An 18,873-nucleotide genomic window follows, 5' to 3' on the forward strand; every position below is an offset into this window, starting at 1 on the left:
GGTTTTCTTGCTTCATTTCTATCATCTCTATTTATTCAAATTGTTCAAATCAATGCGGGGGAAACCCCCACTCTTCACAGATGTTTATCACCACCGTGTCACCCCACCGTCCACAACAATGTCCGACCCGGTCATGTACGCACTCGCATCACTTGCGAGGAATACACACGCCCCCATGATATCTTCCGGTTCGGCAATTCGACCGTTCATGGCTTCGGACTTCCAGCCGTCAAGGAGATGGGGGAACTGGCCATTAGCGGATATCAGAGTACCTTGCTTGGGGTGGGAACTTACTGAAGCCGTCATCTCTGTCTTTACAAATCCCGGAGAGATGGAATTGACTCGAATACCCTGTCGTACTAAGTTAATGATAGATCTTGGAAGTTGGTTTGCGATCAACTCACATATTCGGCCACCTCTTTTGCGATCGCAGGACACATCGATCTAACCGCGCCTTTCGTGCCACAATAGGCGGAACATAGCTGGCTGCGTACAGCGATATGGCTTGCCATACTGGCTACTAAAATAATGCTGCCGTGTTTTGTCTTGTTCGTAATCATCTGCTTAGCTGCGAGCTGGGCAGTGAAGTAAAGACCGAGTACGTTGATAGATAGTAGATCCTGATAATCCTTGTAGGTAAATTCGAGGAATGGGATATGGCGATTAATACCGGCGCATGGAACGCATATGTCAAGAGCATTGTAAAAATCTTTCTGGAAGTTGGCGAAGCCTTCTTCCAACGATTCCTGGGATGAGACGTCGACCCTGCTGTTGTTAGTGATTGAAACCGAAAATGAATATGATTGAATTTACCCACTTGTAATACACAGTCCGGACACCACATTCCTTCTCAATTGAATGGTATCCTTCCTCAGGTGGGACGACATCAAAGACAGCTACATCAGCGCCAGCCTCGGCCAGTCCCCGCGCAAAGGCCAGCCCGCAACCCCGAGCACCACCCGTTACCAGTGCCGTGCGCCCTTTCAAAGAAAACTTGCTCGGTCAGCTCGGGTTTTCAAGAGGAAAGTGGGAGCACTCACTCTCGACATATAGAAGTGTAGTTAGCTGGATACCTCTTTTCTGCGTAGTGAGGCCCTTTCCCCTCAGACATTCCGGCCTTTTAAGCTATCGGATAGCGGCATACCCAGACTAAGCTAACCCCCATCTTTGCCCATAGTTGGAGTAGAGTCGAGTAAAGATAGAGGGACCATATCTATCATAAGTACTCCTGTACCACAGGATATCGGACGGTTTTCAAGAATCGAAACATCCCTCATCTGGGTTCCGTTACACACCCATCACAATGGCCCCTCAAATCCACATCAAAAAGCAAGATGCCCGCTCCCCGTCATGCCAGCTAAAGGTCGTCATCGTCGGCGCAGGCCTTGCAGGTCTTGGGTCTGCGATCAGTTGTACGCTAGCTGGACATGAAGTGCAGATCCTAGAAGCAACACGGGAAATCAAAGAGGTCGGCGCGGGTATCCAGATTCTACCCAACAGCTCGCGTATACTGCAACATTGGGGTCTTGAAAGGGCTCTGATGCCACACATGGCATTTCCTCGGGTTTGCAACTTCCTTGGATGGAAGGGCAATCATATTTCATCCTTGGACTTCCACGCATCGGAGAGTAACTACCCGGGAACTTGGTATCGTGACTTCCATTGTGCGGACTTACAACAATGTCTGGTTGAGAGAGCGATCGAGTTGGGCGTTAATATTACCTGCAATGCTCGTGTGGTGGACGTGACCGTGAGCGAAGATGGGACCACGGCTACTGCCACCGCGGCGGATGGGAGGCAATGGATTGGAGATCTGGTCATTGGTGCAGATGGAGTGTTTGGAAAATTGACGGAGGAATTATTGGGTAGGGACGACCCTCCGGTGAAGACTGGAGATCTCGCATACCGCTTGCTGTTGTCAACGGAGGAGATGCGGAAGGATCCTGATCTTGCGGAATTGGTGACAGATCCCCAGGTCAACTACTGGTTGGGACCGGATGCTCACGCAGGTATGGTTTTTTCTTCATCCCATGGGTCCATTGCTAATTCTTCAGTGAATTATGTACTTCGAGGCGGAGAGTTGTTCAACATGGTACTACTAGTACCCGACGATATCCCAGAGGAATCTTTGGCATCGACCATTGAAGGAAATGTGGAAGAGATGTGTGCTTTGTTCAAGGACTGGGATCTTCGGTACATTCTATACTTTCCTTCAATCGCGGGTATATACTGACCACCACAGGATTCCCAAACTCTTAAAGCTCTGTGAGTCTGTTCAGAAATGGCGACTTTGTATCAGATTCGGAGACTTTGATTGGACGCACCCCTCCGGGGCGTTTGTGATGCTGGGCGATGCAGTGCACGCTACATTGCCGTATTTGGCCTCTGGGTATGATTCCCTTCGTTATTCAATTCTACATCGCTAATTGTCGTAGTGCTGGAATGTCCTTCGAAGATGGAGCAGTTCTAGGCGAATGCCTCTCTCGACTCCCGAATAGCTCCAACATCTCCAAGACCTCAGCCGAGTTCCTGACTGCTAAGCAACAAGCCCTTGCTATCTTCCAAGAGTGTCGCAAGCAGCGAACGAAGATGCTTGTCGAGAGGGGAAATATCCAACAATATCTCTATCACCTCCATGACGGCACTGAACAGCAAGAAAGAGATCGCAAGATGCAGATGGTTCCCACGCCCGAGGGAGAAGCACTGGCATGGCGAGATCCCGGTCTGGCACCTAAATTGCTGGGATATGACCACATCGCGGACGTATGTATTCCTTTCTCTGGCTCCGGACTTCACTAACTGTACTCAGGTTGATCGTCGGTGGGGTAAATCAATAGGAACTAGCGTTGTTGAGTCGAGACTATAGCTATTTGAAATTGCCCATTCTAGCTCTTTCAAAGTCAGTACAGTATACGCAGCGGAAGATATATAATCTGCAGATCCTAATGTACTAGTTCGATTTTGACTCATACCTCTAAGGATTTCTGGTTTCTGATTCTGTTTTGGATCGTAACCAAGTACTCGATCTTGCCATGTAGGATCTGCTTCTGGGATAGCCAGCATACATACAATGAGATATAGAGACAGCTAAAAGCAGAATCATAACCTCGGCGGTTGGAATATGTAGTTACATGGTTTAGTATTCTAGTATTTCCTAAACGTAATACCCTGTTTAGGTCAGGAAATACCTGTTGCCGGAGACGGATGAGTTTGGCCTCATGAATGGGCATAGAAAAGATCAAGAGCTCTCTAGCAAATGGGTGGGTGGTTGAAGGCCTCAGGCAGACACCAACTTTAGCAATAGAGACCACTACCCATTGCACCACGTTACTCCTTGATTCTGCATCATTTTTCATTTCGCTGTGCCCCCGTGTAATCAGTATGCCTATAAACCTCTGCACGTTGACGTCTCGTAGGCGCCAACGTGCAGAGGTTGATACTTACCAGGGCATTGACATTAAGAAGACCCAGCTTCTTGATTTCTCGGCGAACGAAACCGCAAATAAGAGTATGGATACTCTACTGGGATTCATGTGCGCCGACTTAATTGGTGATCCCAGAGGACCGACAGCTCCTACCGCCATCTTCGAGATTTTCAATGGAAATACAACACACAAGAGAAAGCGCTAACCATAAATTAGAGCTCACACAAGGCCGATAAGGGGGACAAGGCAAAGGGCGGAACCTTGCGGAAGATGCTCGGGGAAGGGCGCCCTCAGGTCGGCCCAGATGCAGGGTCAGAATATCCAGAGAGAATGAGCAGACAGTCCAAACTCTAGTTTGGCCAGCGGTGACAGTAAACGTGCGAAGGTGTATCTCGTCAGAAACTACTATCCTCGTGGGAAATGGTATCGGGGATCGGCGATGCCATGCTCGCACGCACAACCGTATTCTCGTGGGAAGAGCCCTTGTCCATGGTAGGATCCATCAAGCGTGACCTAGGACGTTTGTTCGTCATCGTTGATCTACGATTTTGTTCCTCGCGCATCATAAGTTGATATGAGTCTTAGTCTTCATTCAACTCAAGCCATATTATTCCATGAGGATAATATGTGTGCTTTAAGTGCTATGTAGGGCTATTATCCTGTTACACAGCTTGGTTCGGATATTTTGTTACCAGCATGGCCCGGCAGACCGGAGTCTGGTACACTCACACTGCCTGCAACTTCGATTTTCCGGATTTTCTGCTAGACTCAAGGGCAGCAGACAAGCCAAACTGGGATGCGATTCCATTGACACGATGAGTTGAGTTCAAATTCTTGACAACCAGAATTTGGAAACAAGTGGCGCTCCCTTGGCGAGAAGCGATGACTGACCAGGCCAGGAAGAGCTCCCAAATCTATTTCAGGTTAGATAAATATTGGCGTTATATGTGGGAGGAAACTCACTCTGAACCATCGCTGGCCATATTTGGCCTTGATTGTATCGAAATTGCCGAGCCAGTTGCGGTACCATCTCCAAAGTGTTCCGGAATAATGGACCCCGACGGTGTCAACACTATTGATGTTCATGGTTAGCCCCGCCCAACAGGTTGAATGCGCTTCTAGGACTCACCCTTTGATTTCAAATCCAGCTCGTTCCAAGGATCGCACGTAATTCCAAAGAGGAGTGGAAGCGTCTGCACCACGGAAGATGTATTTATTCAAATACAAACCCCAGATGAAGTCCTCATACTGCCATGCCTGCCGGAGACCAGATAGCTGCACATACATGGAACCGTCATCTTGCAGCATATCATAGCATTGGCGGAAGAAGCCGGTCAATTTGCGGATACCAACATGCTCGCCCATCTCTAGCTGCGTGATCTTATCGTACTTCATATGGGGAATGTCACGGTAATCCATACAGAGGATGCGGCTTTGGGACTCTGGAACACCAGCCTTGCGGAGAGCGTCATTTCCCCATGCGGTTTGGTGTCGTGCAATAGTGAGACCTGTCACATTTGCTCCGTAGTTGAGACTCGCGAACTTGGCCAATGTTCCCCATCCACAGCCAATGTCCAGCATTGTTTCGCCTTCCTTGAGTGCGAGCTTTTCACAAACAATCGCCATCTTGTTATCCTGCATTTCTTCCAGAGTTTCCTCTCGCTCTGTGTCGGATATGATACCGGAGGTGTAGATCATGCGAGGACCGAGGAACCAGGCGTAGTGATCGTTGCCGCGGTCGTAGTTTGGACGGATCTGCTCTTCATCTTGGGACTTAGTATGAAATAACACATCCCTTGCGAATGTCAGGAAAATGAATTTGAACAGGTCCCAGGTAAACCCGAAGTGGGCCCAATCGTGTCGATATTCCATGACGTCCAAACAATCTCCGTTGAAATCCACCGCGCCATCCAGGTACAATTCACAGAAGGTTTGCATAGGGACACGTTTTTTCCCATGCCATTTCGCACGATCAGCCTCGTTTTTGAATGTCACATAATGCTCAATGGGTCGACCCGGCAGTTTCACGTCGTCCTTGATGCGAGGACTAGAGGTAGATTTCCAAGCCCAGAAACCAATGAGAACAGGCAAACCAGTAATGAAACCGAGAAATAGTGTCGTTTTCACACCTCCACCCAGTACGTAGGCTAGGAGAGCTGGAACTCCCACGAGGGCGCTGATCAACACGAGATTGGAAAAGCTCTGGTTGCCAGCACCTTCCGCCGGCAGAGGAGGATTGTGGATGGCGGGTGACTAGGGAAGTTAGCAATTTATCGGGCAAGATCAAGATTATTGGGATACTGACATTTGTCAGGGGTATTCCACAGCTTTCAGGTGTTCCGAAAGCCGAGGGCTTGGGGACCGGTGTCTTTATGAACTCAATGTCATTGTCAAGGGCGACATCGTTTGTTTCTTTGCGAGCCATGCTAGGGACTTTGATACATCTGTTTCGCTTTCAATTGATGAGAAACAATGAAAGTCAGTTGGAAGAACTCAGGAACAAACAAACCCCTGAGGGATTGTTTCGTCATAGGAACCCGCCAAGACCGTGTATCAGAAACCACCTGTCGCTTCCCGCGGTCTCCCTCGGGCCCCGCGGACTCCGACGATGTAAGACTTTCTACGAACTTGTTATAAATTAGTAAATAATAATTGAGCACTTCTTGTCATAGTGATCCAAAAGTAAGTTTATAGGTATTGTGTGTTGGTTTACGGCTGAGCATTCTGTTGAAGCGTCTACAATGTGTAGGCCAGAAAGTGTGGAGAGGCACGATCTGTATAACTAACTACTTATAGAGTGGTTGATGCCCGAGGCATCAATATTGAGGCCTGAGGCCGCGATCACAACATACACCTTTCATTGCGGGCATCAATCAACCTCTTGAATTCTGGTTTGCATAGTAAAATTACATGGTTTTGTAGGTGTTTGAAGTTGTACTTTCCATCCACTTCCATCAGTTTGCACAAATTTGTCTTTTTTCTTCACTTTCGCAGTAGTCAATCTGCACTTTTCGACATCATCCAGTCTCGTATGCGTTCAAATAAACCTCTTCCGAGGGTCTAGTGAGTGTATCTGCGACATCCTCCGCACTTGAAATGACTTCCAGTCGAACGATCCCGTGTCGTACTGCGTGTCGTACAAAGTGGTATGTCGCTTCGACCCACTTCCTTCTTTTTGCATAGTTGTTGGTTGTCATGGTTGCATATACATTGTCACTATCGCTCAATCAGATGGTAGGTAGTATCTCGGTCATTCCTATTTCGAAGTGTCTGTTAGCATTGTTGAGGAGACCGCGATCTCGCCGAAATGGAAGCCGCCGTGCTTCAATGAGTAGTGCCCGGGTCTTTTGTCGATTTCCCAAAGGTAGTGTTGCAGAGCACTGCCACTCATGGCATAGTAGTCGCCGTAGATGGCTACGAAGGGCAAACCGAAACGCCACATGATAACCGGATTTCCCATAGGCCATCTGTCACAGTAGATGTCGCCCGTGACATCGAAAAAAGTCAGCTGGGCATTTTCCGTGACGAAGGCGCGCTGCTACCGTGTTTTGGCCGATGATCAGAAGCACGAGGGCATCGGATAGACAGCGTTCACCTGGGGGGCAGATCAGGGTGCCAGTGGGTGTCATCCGTATCTCGTCGTAGTATGTGAGGTCCGTTCGTCTCGGGGCCTTGGCCAGTGTGTATTGTGTCCTGCCATTCATTGTCTCGACGTGTTGAGTGGTCTCTTGGATTTCTTCATTGTTATCGCAGATTCCGTGGCGAGAGCTGGGCGATCGCTTTGAGGTTGGCTTTTTCATGACGTGACGATGAAAGAGACGAGCTTGGAAGAAGGAGGTATTTTTGTGTTACAGTCACTGGGAGGCGAGAAACTGGGAATGATAAAAGAAGAAGTAAGGGATGATCTGAGATTAAAGTGAAAGAAATGAAGTGGACGAAGTAAGATCTAAGTGAAAATGAGAAGCAATGGCATAAGACTGGAAAACGGCCGAGTTTGGAGTGAGAGATGTTTGATTTCTGGGCGAAAATGTTTGTTAATTTATACGTCGGGCTGCGGATGGTTGGCAACGTAAGTCGAGATTGACGGTTTTTTTGTTGCTGTATCTTCAACAACCACATTATTTTTCGTACAGCTGGGTCGAATGCAATGTATTCGGCGAAGGTGTTGCTCTTTGCAGCAAGGTCCTCCTGATCGGGCAACCGGCGTAGTATATGACGAGTGCTCTTCCCGTCTTCGCAGCCATGATACCAGTCACTCCGGACTGATCTTTACCGAGCAGTATTCCCAGATTCATCGTCCCTTTGACGTATCTGCTCAATTGTTTCAATGCATCATACGTAATCCCCAGCCATAAGGCCAAAGTTGGGATGACTATACCAGTAGGTACGACCTAAACTGGTAAACGTGAGGTTATTCCCAGGCAACAAGATGTGCTGGGAATAATGGTGACGAGGATGTCAAGAAAGAAGCCACAGTAACAAAGACTGTGTGTGGCAGAGATTGCCGAAAGAGATGCAGAGAGGTTGTCATGGGAAGAAAACTCTGCGTGGGGTTGCGATGTAGATAGCAATCAAACAAATACCACCTGACAGTGGTTTAACCCCAAGGTGGCCTCGCCTCCCAGAAATCTGTACGCACAGTCCCCTATTGTAGGAGATGCTGCTGAGATTCTCCCGAAGTACAATAAGATGTATTGTGGTGGTTCAAGGTGTTTACTAAGTACTTGACAGGAGGACTAAACTACTAACTACCTAACTAGAGTTTCTCCCCCGAACACCTTCTTCCTGCCCGATCGGGCAGTCTTCCTGCGATCATGTCTGATGTCTTAGGCCAGCAAAATTCAAATCGCAAAAAATCTCCGGTCGTCGCGTCGCATCGCATCGTCGTCAAACACCTAAGCTAACCCATCAAACAATTCCCACTCGTGTTCATATCGGCACATTTGTCACAGCATGTAACAGCACACACTCCATATTCTGACATCTCTTAAAATTTCTCCTTGTTCAGTTCTCTTGAGTTGCGCTCAAAACATAGCTGATAGTTCCAGCCACACATGCAGTACAGCTCGCGCCTAGACATATACCTTGAGCTGCCGATACTGAAGGTGCGTTCACCACCGTTTTTATCTGATTGATGCAGTTGGAACATCCTCCCATAATAGTGAACGTGTGCGTATTATCCATGGCGGCTAATCTGCAGAAGAGATATCGTTATATATAAACATATATATGAGGAGGTTTGAGGGGACAAATGACATACGATGAATTTAGCGATATGTCTGAAGGAATAAGTAGAATAATAGGGTAATGCACAGGGAAAGTGTTGATAACCCTGGAAAGGAAATTGCCCAAATTATTATGTAGTAGAGGCGATCACTGATCGTGGGAGTATTGTTTCTAGGACTGTAGTCCAAGGGAGAATAGAAATATGGGAGGTAGATTGGTAGGGAATCGGGCGGTGTTTAAATATACGACTTCCCTCACTAGGCTGACTCTACAATGACCAGGCATCGGTCACGAGAATTCGTCGAGGATGTGCAGATGTTAGGTCGAAGCCATGCAGAGGATTGTGCGAAGTCCTGCAGATGATGGCCAATGAGTTGGATTTGCACTAGAGAACTGGCAGGCACCCTAGTCCGGAACTAGCAAGGCGTTGTGTCGGGCTATCGCGGGTAAAACGCCCAGATATTGAGCCAAGCGTGTTCATAGTAGCTGTAATGATTCATTTTACCCCTTTAGCTATGTGCAAGGTTCTTTTCAATACACCTACTACCCATAGACATTTATGACTAGACTTATACAGTACCATGGATACTAAATATGCTATCGCCCTAGCTAGAAGAATATATTTCTGGACGCGCTGCAAGCGCTGCAATCAGCTAGTAGTTGACCACGTCAAACGCGGGTTATCGTTATACACTTCAGCCCGAGCCCCCTGATGGTACCGGAATGGACGGAATTTCTGAGCAGCCAATAGTGGCGATAAGTGTTCCCTGTCCGTTGCAGAATACCTTGTCTTATCACCTGGGCAATGATTTCCCCGTTTTGCACGGGTATTATTACACCTGCCCCGCTCGCGTCCATATACTCAGATGTTACAATGTAGCTATGCTCCTGGCGAAATGATTCGTCAACTTTCTCCATGCGTCACCTGGTTGGTCTTCCTCCATCTTATCCCTTTTTCTCATTGTCAAAATTAACTGTGAGGAGACAAGCCAAGGGATGTGTTCACGTAAATACCTTACGAGTCCTAAGCCGCTTTGTCTTTCCCTTTTCGTCTTGGGACATGGGAGTGTTGTCACAGGCCAGTGCCCATTACTAGTAACATGTGTCATGAGACTGGTGACGCGCGCTCCACAAGCTCCGCACGCCGATGCCCTAAAACGACCCGAAGAAATCGATCGGACTTCAGTAGCAGAAGAGCAGGTGGCATTTTTCAGCATGATTATGCGCCTTCACATACCGCGATTATTGTTAGGCAGGCATTAGATGAGATGCGGATTGAGGTTATGGATTGCCCACTTATATCTATTGTATTGTTTGAAAAAAGTAAAAAGACGTAGCATTCCCAACGTGTTCACACTATTAGGCATCCATATGGTGTCATCGTGGGCCGTATTGTCACATCTTGGGGTCCAATCAATGGCGTTCAACTCTCTGTATTGCTGCCTCGACTTTGCTACCGATTTATAGTTAGATCCTCCGGTATGCCGGTAAGCATGCCATCCCAGCCGGCTGGGTGGTATCCGCATCGGAGGGCACCAATTCTCAATAGAGGATAAAGGCGTAATAATAACTCGACAGCGAGCCAGGAGAAGAGGGATCAGCAATGCAATGATAATCCCCCACGGACCGTCTAAACCGTATTCGCGGCCTCGTCTGGGACACCGAACGGCATTATCTGTATGGGCACTACCTCCGAATCTAGGCGAAAATTCTTAGCCCGCAGTGTCTCTAAAGCCAAATCTCTGTTCTCCGGTGTTTCAAAAACCACCGCGAAATACGAGTCTCCAGATTGGAGTACTGCTTCCAGCCCAAGTTTCTTACAAGTACGCGCGACGTACTTGTTCAGCTCATCGTTCTTCGCCGCGCGTTTGGCCTTCATATTCTTCGGTAGTGCCACATACGCTGTCCGGTTCTCAGCCTTCATCTGTTCTTTCTCGTTTGCCGAGAAGCGGGTCATGGTCGGTGACTTTTTTAGGCCGGGTGCCTCCTTCGTGGCCGGGGGATCCGTCGTTTGGGTATCTGAAAGCGAGCCAGGAAAAGAGAGATCAGCAATGCAATGACATTCGTGCTAACTGCTGATGATCACTAATGATAGATGATGATTGATGATGGATGAGAAGGGGAAAAGAAGAAGAGGAGAGAGAGGAGACTATCTGGTAGTTGACATGTGACAGTCCTGACAAACAAGGTCATGATATGATCCCAACATAACTTTATTGAGTTCTTAGCCTTATAGATTAGGTACCGACAATTTTATTTATATACTAGAACCGGGAGATTCGTTAGGATTAGTAGAGTAGCGCGGCTATTATATAATTTATATAACAGATAGTTATAAAAAGGGGACAAAGTAAAAGCGGGGTGAAATTAAGGTGAGGTAGAAGTAAAGTGAGGTGAAAGTAAAGTGAGGTAAAAGGTATGTATAGTGATGGAAACAATTTATGATTTAAGGCTATAGGCCTCTAGTCGGTATTATAGCCTCCTCGCTATCGTATACTTAGACTCTCTCCCTTAGTTATCTCGTCTAAATATAAATAGCCCGAATTACATCGAGAAGATCCGTTCCCCAGAGGTATATCAGATGCAGGCCATCGGCCATGAACTTCTTTGAGATCATGACAAAGTCCGTGGCCTATTTCCTAGCGTCGGATTTACAGATGAAGTGCTTCATGCAGCCGCTAATATCCTCGACATGTCGCACGAATAGACCCGCTATCTAAAACTTGTCGATACTGAGGATTCCGTTCACGACATCCTTACCACCAGTGATAGATGGCCAGGGTCATTCTTTCCTGTCAGACGCCTACAATAAACAGACGATGACCGTGGGAGGCATACACGACAGAGGACGAATTAAAGACACAGCAGAAGAAGCTGAAGCTCCAGGAGCAACAGGAAGAGCTACGCCCCGACGTATTCCCCAACTTCCAGACGCAGAGGACGAGGCAGTCCAGAATGGGGCCATCATAATCCTTCTCCAATCTATCTCCCAATTTATCCACTCAAAGCTAGAGTGGATAGTGGAAACAGCCACAAGGGTCTCAGTATAATCAATCTCAAGGGCGTGCTTGAGCCAGGTGTGCGTGTGACTCTCCTTAGCACCGCTTGTTATTCAGGAGGGTGGATCACTACCCCCGCCAGCTGCCAGAACCCTATTCCTGGTAAAGGTTGATGCCTTGATGTGCTCCGGGTCCTGCTGCTACTGCAGATGAACCGGCCCGTAAGAAGGCGAGCAAAAAGGGTAAGAAAGGCAAGGATAAAGATCCTATCCCCCTGCTCGTGTGGATACCGCTCCCCGATTTGGCCCGATCTTTGATACGAACCTTTATGCCAGTCCTTTATAATGGCCGAAGATATATCATGGCAAGGACGAGGAGTGCTTCATAGACGTTTTCAAACGTCTCCGGGAAGCGCGCCGGCGCGTGGAGCATGATTATAAGTTTATACGGGACTTTGCTGTCTCCCAAGGCTGGTAGGAGGAGGCCGATAACACTAAGGATTCGGAATCTGAGAGTTCCGAGGCGGATTCTGAAGAATCCGTAGATATCTTCCAGCGTTAGGTGGCCGTAGTGTTCTTTTCGGGGTTATTCGGACCCCTCTTCTGTATATTAATTCATTTTCTAAGCCTTGCCCCTTCTGGGCGGCTCCTTCTGCTTCGATGCAGGCAATGCGATTCAAATTGTTCGATTTCTTTAGCTTCTGTTGTTATAAGCTCTTCGGACATCTCTTGACGGGGGTGGAATGACAACGGCGAATGGGCTTGCTGTCCGGACTGAGGTCGTGGGGTTGCTGATGCATTCATCCGCAGATATGGTCCACTTCAACGGACAGTAATTCTGATATGGTTTGATATTCATAAATGGTGTCAAAGAACCTGGCTAACGGTAACCTTCTAGCTTCATGTTGATTTCCCAAACCCGCCATGAGCTCTTCATTACATTTGTGCCGCTCGAGAAGAGATACGAAGAATACCTGAGAAACGGAACCAACACCGACGCCTTCCTCGTCATAAACACATTTGATCCGTTTCGCACAGACTACGCTTGCGATATGCAGGAATTCGGCCAGATAATTCTCGCGGCTATACTGATTTTGAAGCCGGTAGCATGAAAATGAAACGATCGTTGGCCCGGGATTCATTCTTGCGTTCTCCTGCTCAGTATCATTTCATGTACTTTTTACGAAGTTGAAAACCATGGCCCTTACCTAAGTACGCTAGTCATTAAGTGTTCAATATATATATGCATTGAGTTATTTCCTGCTATGATAGAAAGAACTCTCACCTAGAACTATATTAAGACTATCAGACTATTGCTCCGCCCATTGGACAGAATAAGTTACTACTACCATCACTTTATCCCCAATGGCAACAATTAATGCGTCAATATCTACCTAGGTAGTCTTCAGCCCTGGCTGTTATTTCCCTTCACAATCACCGAAACTACGCTATATAGCCATACCCCTTTGGCTTCAATGTATTGGAACGATGGGATATGGCCATCAAAGAAAGAAAGTCAAGAAGAAAAGTGAACCTCATAATGAGACGGCATACTACCATATACCCCGTGTTACTTATTATCCCTCAAGAAAAGGTCCGAGATTTGAGCTCCGTTGAAAGCAGTCGTGGAGGAGTTTGATACAAAGGAGCCGTGATAGTTTTCATATGGCCCCTCATTTTGGATCTTTCGGGATAGTCTCATCTCAGTGGCGCTACTAACAGTCAATCCCACCCCAGCTCCCGCCAGGGGAATTAGTCCTGTCACAGCGCCAGCAGCAGTGAGGCCGATTCCAGCTAAAACTCCCAGAAAGGGGAGAATGTTGCGTTTGGCCACGTCTCTCTTCCTCAATTCCAGCATATTTTGCGACATCTGTGACATATTGCGTTCGTTTTCGGTTTTGAAGTCACTCAAATGCTCGTTAAGAAGCGATTCCTCCTCTTCGATCTTTTGGCATTCTTTGTCGATGCTGCTTCTCCTACGTCGGCCCATTCGTACATCTTGTTCAAGGCTCACTTTTTTCTGGCTCCAATAGTATTGCTCGTCTCCGAGTAGCTGGTCGTTGCTTTTCATCTCATCTTGCAATCGTTGGTATTGTCGCCTCTGTTCTCGAAGCTCAAAAACGAGCTTCTGTTGTTCATCGCGCATATGTGCAAGCACTTGGCTATAAGACTGTTCCCTTTCAGCGAACATCTCTCGAGTCGATACTCTAAGCTTTCTTTGCGCATGCTTCATCTCCTGTATTTGCTTTTTCAGTTCCAAGAGACTACTCTTGGCATCCTCCTGAGAAACTGACGCGTCTGATTGAAGCAAGCGTAATTCCTGCGACAATCCTTTCTCCGCTGTTATGTACTCCGACATAAGCTTTAGCCCGGCGGTCGTTTGATTCAACGGCTTTCCCTCGTCAACGAGCTCTCTCTGGATGAGAAGGGGTTTGTGGCCTTCCCCATCCCCCACTGAAATTACTGCATCGACGATTGAGAGCGCGGACAACTCGTCGCCGCGCCATCGCTTTGTTTGACTACCTTGTTGACAAAATCGCCCCCAAAACTCTGTTGTCGAGGTCAATCGTGATTCTCGAAGCACCGCCTCATAATAATCCTCATTTCTTGAGTCCCACATGGTAGTAACCAGGAACACCCGCGGTGCAGCATCCAAACCACACATATATTCCAGAAGCTTAAAGTTTCTCAAGGCAGTCCCTGAAACTCGATTATCCGAGATACGGTGCAGATATAGAATGCCGGCTATTTTCATGCCTGTCCGATAGATTTGAGAAAGAATGAAAGTGATCTCTGCAAATATTTCAAAATCCGAACGATAGGTGTCGTTGAATCCAGGTGTATCCACCAAATACAGAAGTTTGTCTTTGATTCTCATGCTGTGGAGTTCAACGCCCTGGGTATCTGGATTGTATGTTAATATAGCTAGTTTGGGAGATTTCAAACTGTACTCACACGATGTCAAATCATGGCCAATGCCAGTATCCTTTCCTACAAGCTTCGATATGAAGGTGCTTTTTCCAACACCCGTAATACCCATTACAAGCACTGCTGAACCGGCAGCAGAGTCAGAAGATCTGTAGAATGTTAGACAGGAATTCAAATCATGGATTTATATGACGTACAGTGTCATATCCTCATTAATTTCCTCCATGCTAAAATTGAAATGGCCTTGGGTGATGAATGGATTTTAAACAGGTTTCTAAACAGACGCTGAACTGTATCAATCAAGAAACACCTTTTGTCTGAGTAGGCCTCGTCATAAATTTGGCCCCACATATAACGACGACTGCTCCGCCACCTCCACTCCCTAGAGGAAGACTGTAGCCGGGCTGTGCGCCGCTCTCGGGGGGGATATAACAAACCCGACGGAAATTGCTTTGTTCGTAACAAAAATAGGGGTGAGTGGAGAGTAAAGAGCCTCTACGTGGCATTGCAGGTGCATAAACTAGGCTTCCTTTGGTGAGATCATAGATCACAAGGATTGATTTCAGCGTCGAGGAGTTGTGATCGACAGCTAGCCGAAGCTACAATAAGTGAATGTCGAGGCTCGAGCAAAGTAGGCAGAAAAATATGATTCGTCAAATAATTTTGTCTGCATGATGGCTTCGCCAGAAATAGCAGGGTGCCGCCGAAGCTGAAAGCAATCCAAAATTGAGAACTGTGGCGTTATAAGACCACCAATGGGGCTTCCTCGTTAGAAAAAATGGGGAAGCTAGAAGCTGCAAGCGCAAGGGTCTGGTATACGAGGAACATGAGGAGTAAACAAGGTTCCAAGGTTGGATATCCAGTGCTGACGTGAGACCACGCAGAGTTGACTGGGAAGGCAGTGGTCAGCCAATCACGGCGTTTTGCTAGGTCACCATACCCTTACCAGTAATTACCGCCAACTGGTGACCTGGTGACCTGGTGAGCTCTCTATTCCAATCAGCCACAAGCCCTCTTTAAGCATGTTCATAAAGCCTAATAGGCTCCCCGATATAGACTCGTTTTGGTTTTGGCAATTTTTTTTTTTTTTTTTTTCAAATCAAACTTATCATCTGAAGCCTATCTTCAATTTTAAAGCGCAATCATGAGAAATTCTACGTCTCCCGATGATGATCCATTCTTTCTACTAAATGGACAAGTCTCAGACGAGACCTTAGACGCCGACGAGCCGAATATATTCATTGCGATCATGGGAATGACAGGCGCTGGAAAGAGCACGTTTATCTCACATTGCACGGATGTGAAAGTTGCGATAAGTGACCCCGGCGCTCTGCAATCTTGTAAGTTTGGCTTAAATGTGGTCCTCATATGACTATGCATGACAACAGCATGCTGATTGTTGAATCTAGGTACACAGGAAGTTCACATGTATCGATGCACATATTTTAGTCCGCGCGCCAACGTCTATCTTGTCGACACTCCGGGCTTCGATGATACAGATCGCAAAGATACCGACATCCTCAAAGAGATCGCCACCTGGTTGACAAAGACTTACAAGCAGAACATCCACTTGAGTGGTATTTTGTACCTGCATCGCATCTCCGACAATCGTATGGGTGGGTGTGCGCATCGAAATCTTGTCATGTTCAAAAAGCTATGTGGACCTGAAGGGGTCAAGAACGTGATATTTCTCACCACCTTTTGGGAAAAGGTAGAAGGGTCTGATGGCGATACCCGTGAGCAAACTCTGAAGACTACCGAGAAATTCTGGGGCTACTTTGTTGAAAGGGGGGCCCAGGTCCAGAGGCATTGGAACAACCATGACTCTGCGATCGCCGTCATACAGAACTTCGTACCTCTTGATATAACCCAGTCACCTCAGCATGTGAAATTGGCCATTCAGACTGAGATGGTTGACTCACACAAGGATCTGGATCAAACTTCCGCCGGTCTGGAGTTGCAGGGCGAACTCCAAAAGGAAAGGGAGAAAATGCTACAGGAGTTAGAAGAAAGAGCCAAGGAGATCCAAGAAGAAAAGGACCAGGAGCTGCGCGAAATTCTCCGGAAAGACCAAGAAAACCAGGCCAAAGAACTCCAACGCAGAGACACAGAGATTCAAGAGCTCAAGATCAGCATGGAGAGGATGCACGAAAAGAAGATTCAACAGCTAGAGGAGCGCTTAGCGGACCAGCAAAATCAAAATCGCATCCATCTCGAAGAAATCGAGCGGGTTCTTCAGAGCCATCGAGAGAATGTTCAACAGATTCAAGACCAGCGCGACCAGGAAGCGAGTCAAATCGAGCAGATGAGCCAAGAAATTAGAGATCTGAAAGATAAAAAGATCGAACAGAAGCAAATGGACTACGGAACGATCAAATACAAGGCGGACGACGAGGGAGATGAAGGTGCATCCGACACGAGTTCTGCAACTTGGTCAAATAGAAACACGCAAACAACGACAAGAGTCTGGAATGGACTGGCTTGCTTCACTTGCGGGGAAGGATTTGTTGATCGAAACAGTCTGTTCGAACATCTCGAACAGCTACAACATGCGCGGGATCGTGTTACAGGGGAACCTAGGAGATTGTATGGCGGCTACGGGCCAAGAAGAGACTACCTACAAGGGGCTTATGCCTGAGGCAGAAATTCGAGGCCTAAGGCCACCACAACAACGGAGATACGTCAGATCTTATGAAAACTGTTGTGAACACCTGATAGATCAGGCATAGCTAGGCTGTCACCGTAGCTCTCTCTACAGATCAGAACAATCAACCTTTTCTTTCTCTCTCTCTTTGCATTAAAAACCAAGCCCAAGAAGCCGGCCCACGCCTGACCTGCCTAGCATGCGAGGAGGGATTATACGATAGAGACAGTCTGTTCGAGCATATTGAGGAATTCCAACACGGGCGAGACCTTATCACTGGGAAACCCGAACAATACACCAGACCAGCACACTACACAGAGCAACTTGATTCATATCTGACTTGCATGACTTGTGAACTGACATTGGAGACCGAGATCGCCTTTTCAGTCACATTGAGAAGTATCAACACGGGAGAAACCTTATAACAGGGAAACCTGTATATTATACCAGACCAAATCCGCACAGGCGAGGGGACCCTCAACAGCTCTGCTTCTTTCAAGCAGCCGGACCGGAACAGCGACGATGCCTCCGCTCATCTCTGCTCACAGCTGCTGTGGCTGTGGCCGAGGGCATGAGGAGAAGACCTGGAGTCGCTCCGGCTGAGAACCATCCATTCCACCTCCGCTTTGTTAAACGGTTTACGCGGCCGCGAATTTCGAGCAATATCCTCGACGACAAATCTGGGTTCTAGCTTTACCTCGGGGGCTGAAGTCTTTCCCATAGTCCATCTGTTCACATTTGTTAGCCCCTAGCACGAAGATGCCCGGGACGCAGCTACGGAATACCACGTCGTCCACCCTACTCGTCCCGGGTATAGCGGCTACTACTCTATAGATAATACTGGGTTAAACGCTGAGAGTTTCGCTATCCGATTCCTAGTATACCTCCGGTCCTTAGGTCCGGATTCGGATCCCGATAAGGCTATCTTACGAGTTGTATATCATAGGTCGTTCTCGTTACCTATCTATCGACGAGGACGACCACAATAACAACGACCCCCCGTCGCCGCCCTAGGGGCCACCGCCGCGGCCACCACCGCTCTAGTCATGGCTATATCAATTAGGTGTCAGGCCAACCCCCGCTGAATTTATCGACGAGATAGCCCCCGACGACCCGTCCCGAGTCCGACTTAGGGAGATCCCCCCCCGGGAGCTAGGTGGTTCTTATAGATCGACGAGACCGCCGTGGCCGATTTAGCGACGACGGCTCCTTCTTACAATACTCTTTCATCAGAATCCGTCGACCCTCTCCAGAGACTACCCCGAAGCAACCATAAGAAGAAGAACAATAAAGACCGGCCCCCGTCTCTAGTTCAGTCGAGGTGGTCGGCGGGCTAACCGACTTCCTACGCGAAACCGTGCCAGAGACACATATTGCCACGTGGGAGAAACGGCTCGAGGAGGTAGAGAGGGATTTGGTTTCGGCTTTGACTAGACCAAGCCCACCCAGTACCCCCTCATCGATAGAATTGTCACCGGGGGTGAACCCGATTGACGAGGTGTTGAGGCGCTTGACTTCAGCTGCAACTGAGAGGGGCACAGACAACGCCCCGCTAGAGACTGATCTTTCCACTAGGGAGGGACTAGTCGTGGAGGTAGAGAGGGAACGCTGTATCGGCGTCCGCGTCATGGCTGAGAGCCGGGTCCACACTT

General features: G+C 47.9%; 8 protein-coding genes across 8 annotated transcripts; 3 read left to right on the forward strand and 5 right to left on the reverse strand.

Annotated features, from left to right (window-relative positions):
• Positions 1–87: 87 nt before the first annotated feature.
• N7516_009347 (uncharacterized protein) lies at positions 88–1,175 on the reverse strand (the record flags this gene model as incomplete). Its single annotated transcript, XM_057222066.1, has 4 exons — positions 88–351; positions 405–765; positions 818–980; positions 1,160–1,175. The coding sequence occupies 4 exons, from the start codon at positions 1,173–1,175 to the stop codon at positions 88–90; spliced, it is 804 nt and encodes a 267-aa protein (XP_057072338.1).
• A 128-nt stretch (positions 1,176–1,303) lies between these two features.
• On the forward strand, positions 1,304–2,799 carry N7516_009348 (uncharacterized protein; the record flags this gene model as incomplete). Its single annotated transcript, XM_057222067.1, has 4 exons — positions 1,304–2,009; positions 2,055–2,193; positions 2,243–2,389; positions 2,436–2,799. 4 exons carry the CDS (start codon positions 1,304–1,306, stop codon positions 2,797–2,799), a joined length of 1,356 nt encoding a protein of 451 aa, XP_057072339.1.
• Positions 2,800–4,150: 1,351 nt separating this feature from the next.
• On the reverse strand, positions 4,151–5,850 carry N7516_009349 (uncharacterized protein; the record flags this gene model as incomplete). The annotated part of the gene is made up of 4 exons (XM_057222068.1): positions 4,151–4,339; positions 4,389–4,497; positions 4,555–5,678; positions 5,731–5,850. 4 exons carry the CDS (start codon positions 5,848–5,850, stop codon positions 4,151–4,153), a joined length of 1,542 nt encoding a protein of 513 aa, XP_057072340.1.
• Positions 5,851–6,895: 1,045 nt separating this feature from the next.
• N7516_009350 (uncharacterized protein) lies at positions 6,896–7,225 on the reverse strand (the record flags this gene model as incomplete). Its single annotated transcript, XM_057222069.1, has 1 exon — positions 6,896–7,225. The coding sequence occupies one exon, from the start codon at positions 7,223–7,225 to the stop codon at positions 6,896–6,898; it is 330 nt and encodes a 109-aa protein (XP_057072341.1).
• A 3,056-nt stretch (positions 7,226–10,281) lies between these two features.
• On the reverse strand, positions 10,282–10,608 carry N7516_009351 (uncharacterized protein; the record flags this gene model as incomplete). The annotated part of the gene is made up of 1 exon (XM_057222070.1): positions 10,282–10,608. The coding sequence occupies one exon, from the start codon at positions 10,606–10,608 to the stop codon at positions 10,282–10,284; it is 327 nt and encodes a 108-aa protein (XP_057072342.1).
• Positions 10,609–11,470: 862 nt separating this feature from the next.
• N7516_009352 (uncharacterized protein) lies at positions 11,471–12,761 on the forward strand (the record flags this gene model as incomplete). Its single annotated transcript, XM_057222071.1, has 2 exons — positions 11,471–11,664; positions 12,548–12,761. The coding sequence occupies 2 exons, from the start codon at positions 11,471–11,473 to the stop codon at positions 12,759–12,761; spliced, it is 408 nt and encodes a 135-aa protein (XP_057072343.1).
• A 458-nt stretch (positions 12,762–13,219) lies between these two features.
• On the reverse strand, positions 13,220–14,803 carry N7516_009353 (GTPase domain-containing protein; the record flags this gene model as incomplete). Its single annotated transcript, XM_057222072.1, has 3 exons — positions 13,220–14,553; positions 14,605–14,726; positions 14,775–14,803. 3 exons carry the CDS (start codon positions 14,801–14,803, stop codon positions 13,220–13,222), a joined length of 1,485 nt encoding a protein of 494 aa, XP_057072344.1.
• Positions 14,804–15,721: 918 nt separating this feature from the next.
• N7516_009354 (GTPase domain-containing protein) lies at positions 15,722–17,973 on the forward strand (the record flags this gene model as incomplete). Its single annotated transcript, XM_057222073.1, has 3 exons — positions 15,722–15,917; positions 15,987–16,982; positions 17,945–17,973. 3 exons carry the CDS (start codon positions 15,722–15,724, stop codon positions 17,971–17,973), a joined length of 1,221 nt encoding a protein of 406 aa, XP_057072345.1.
• Between the last annotated feature and the right edge of the window lie 900 nt (positions 17,974–18,873).

This window comes from Penicillium verrucosum, assembly GCF_028828655.1.
Source record: "Penicillium verrucosum strain IBT 35672 chromosome Unknown utg000003l_segment0_segment0, whole genome shotgun sequence".
Lineage (NCBI taxonomy): Eukaryota > Fungi > Ascomycota > Eurotiomycetes > Eurotiales > Aspergillaceae > Penicillium > Penicillium verrucosum.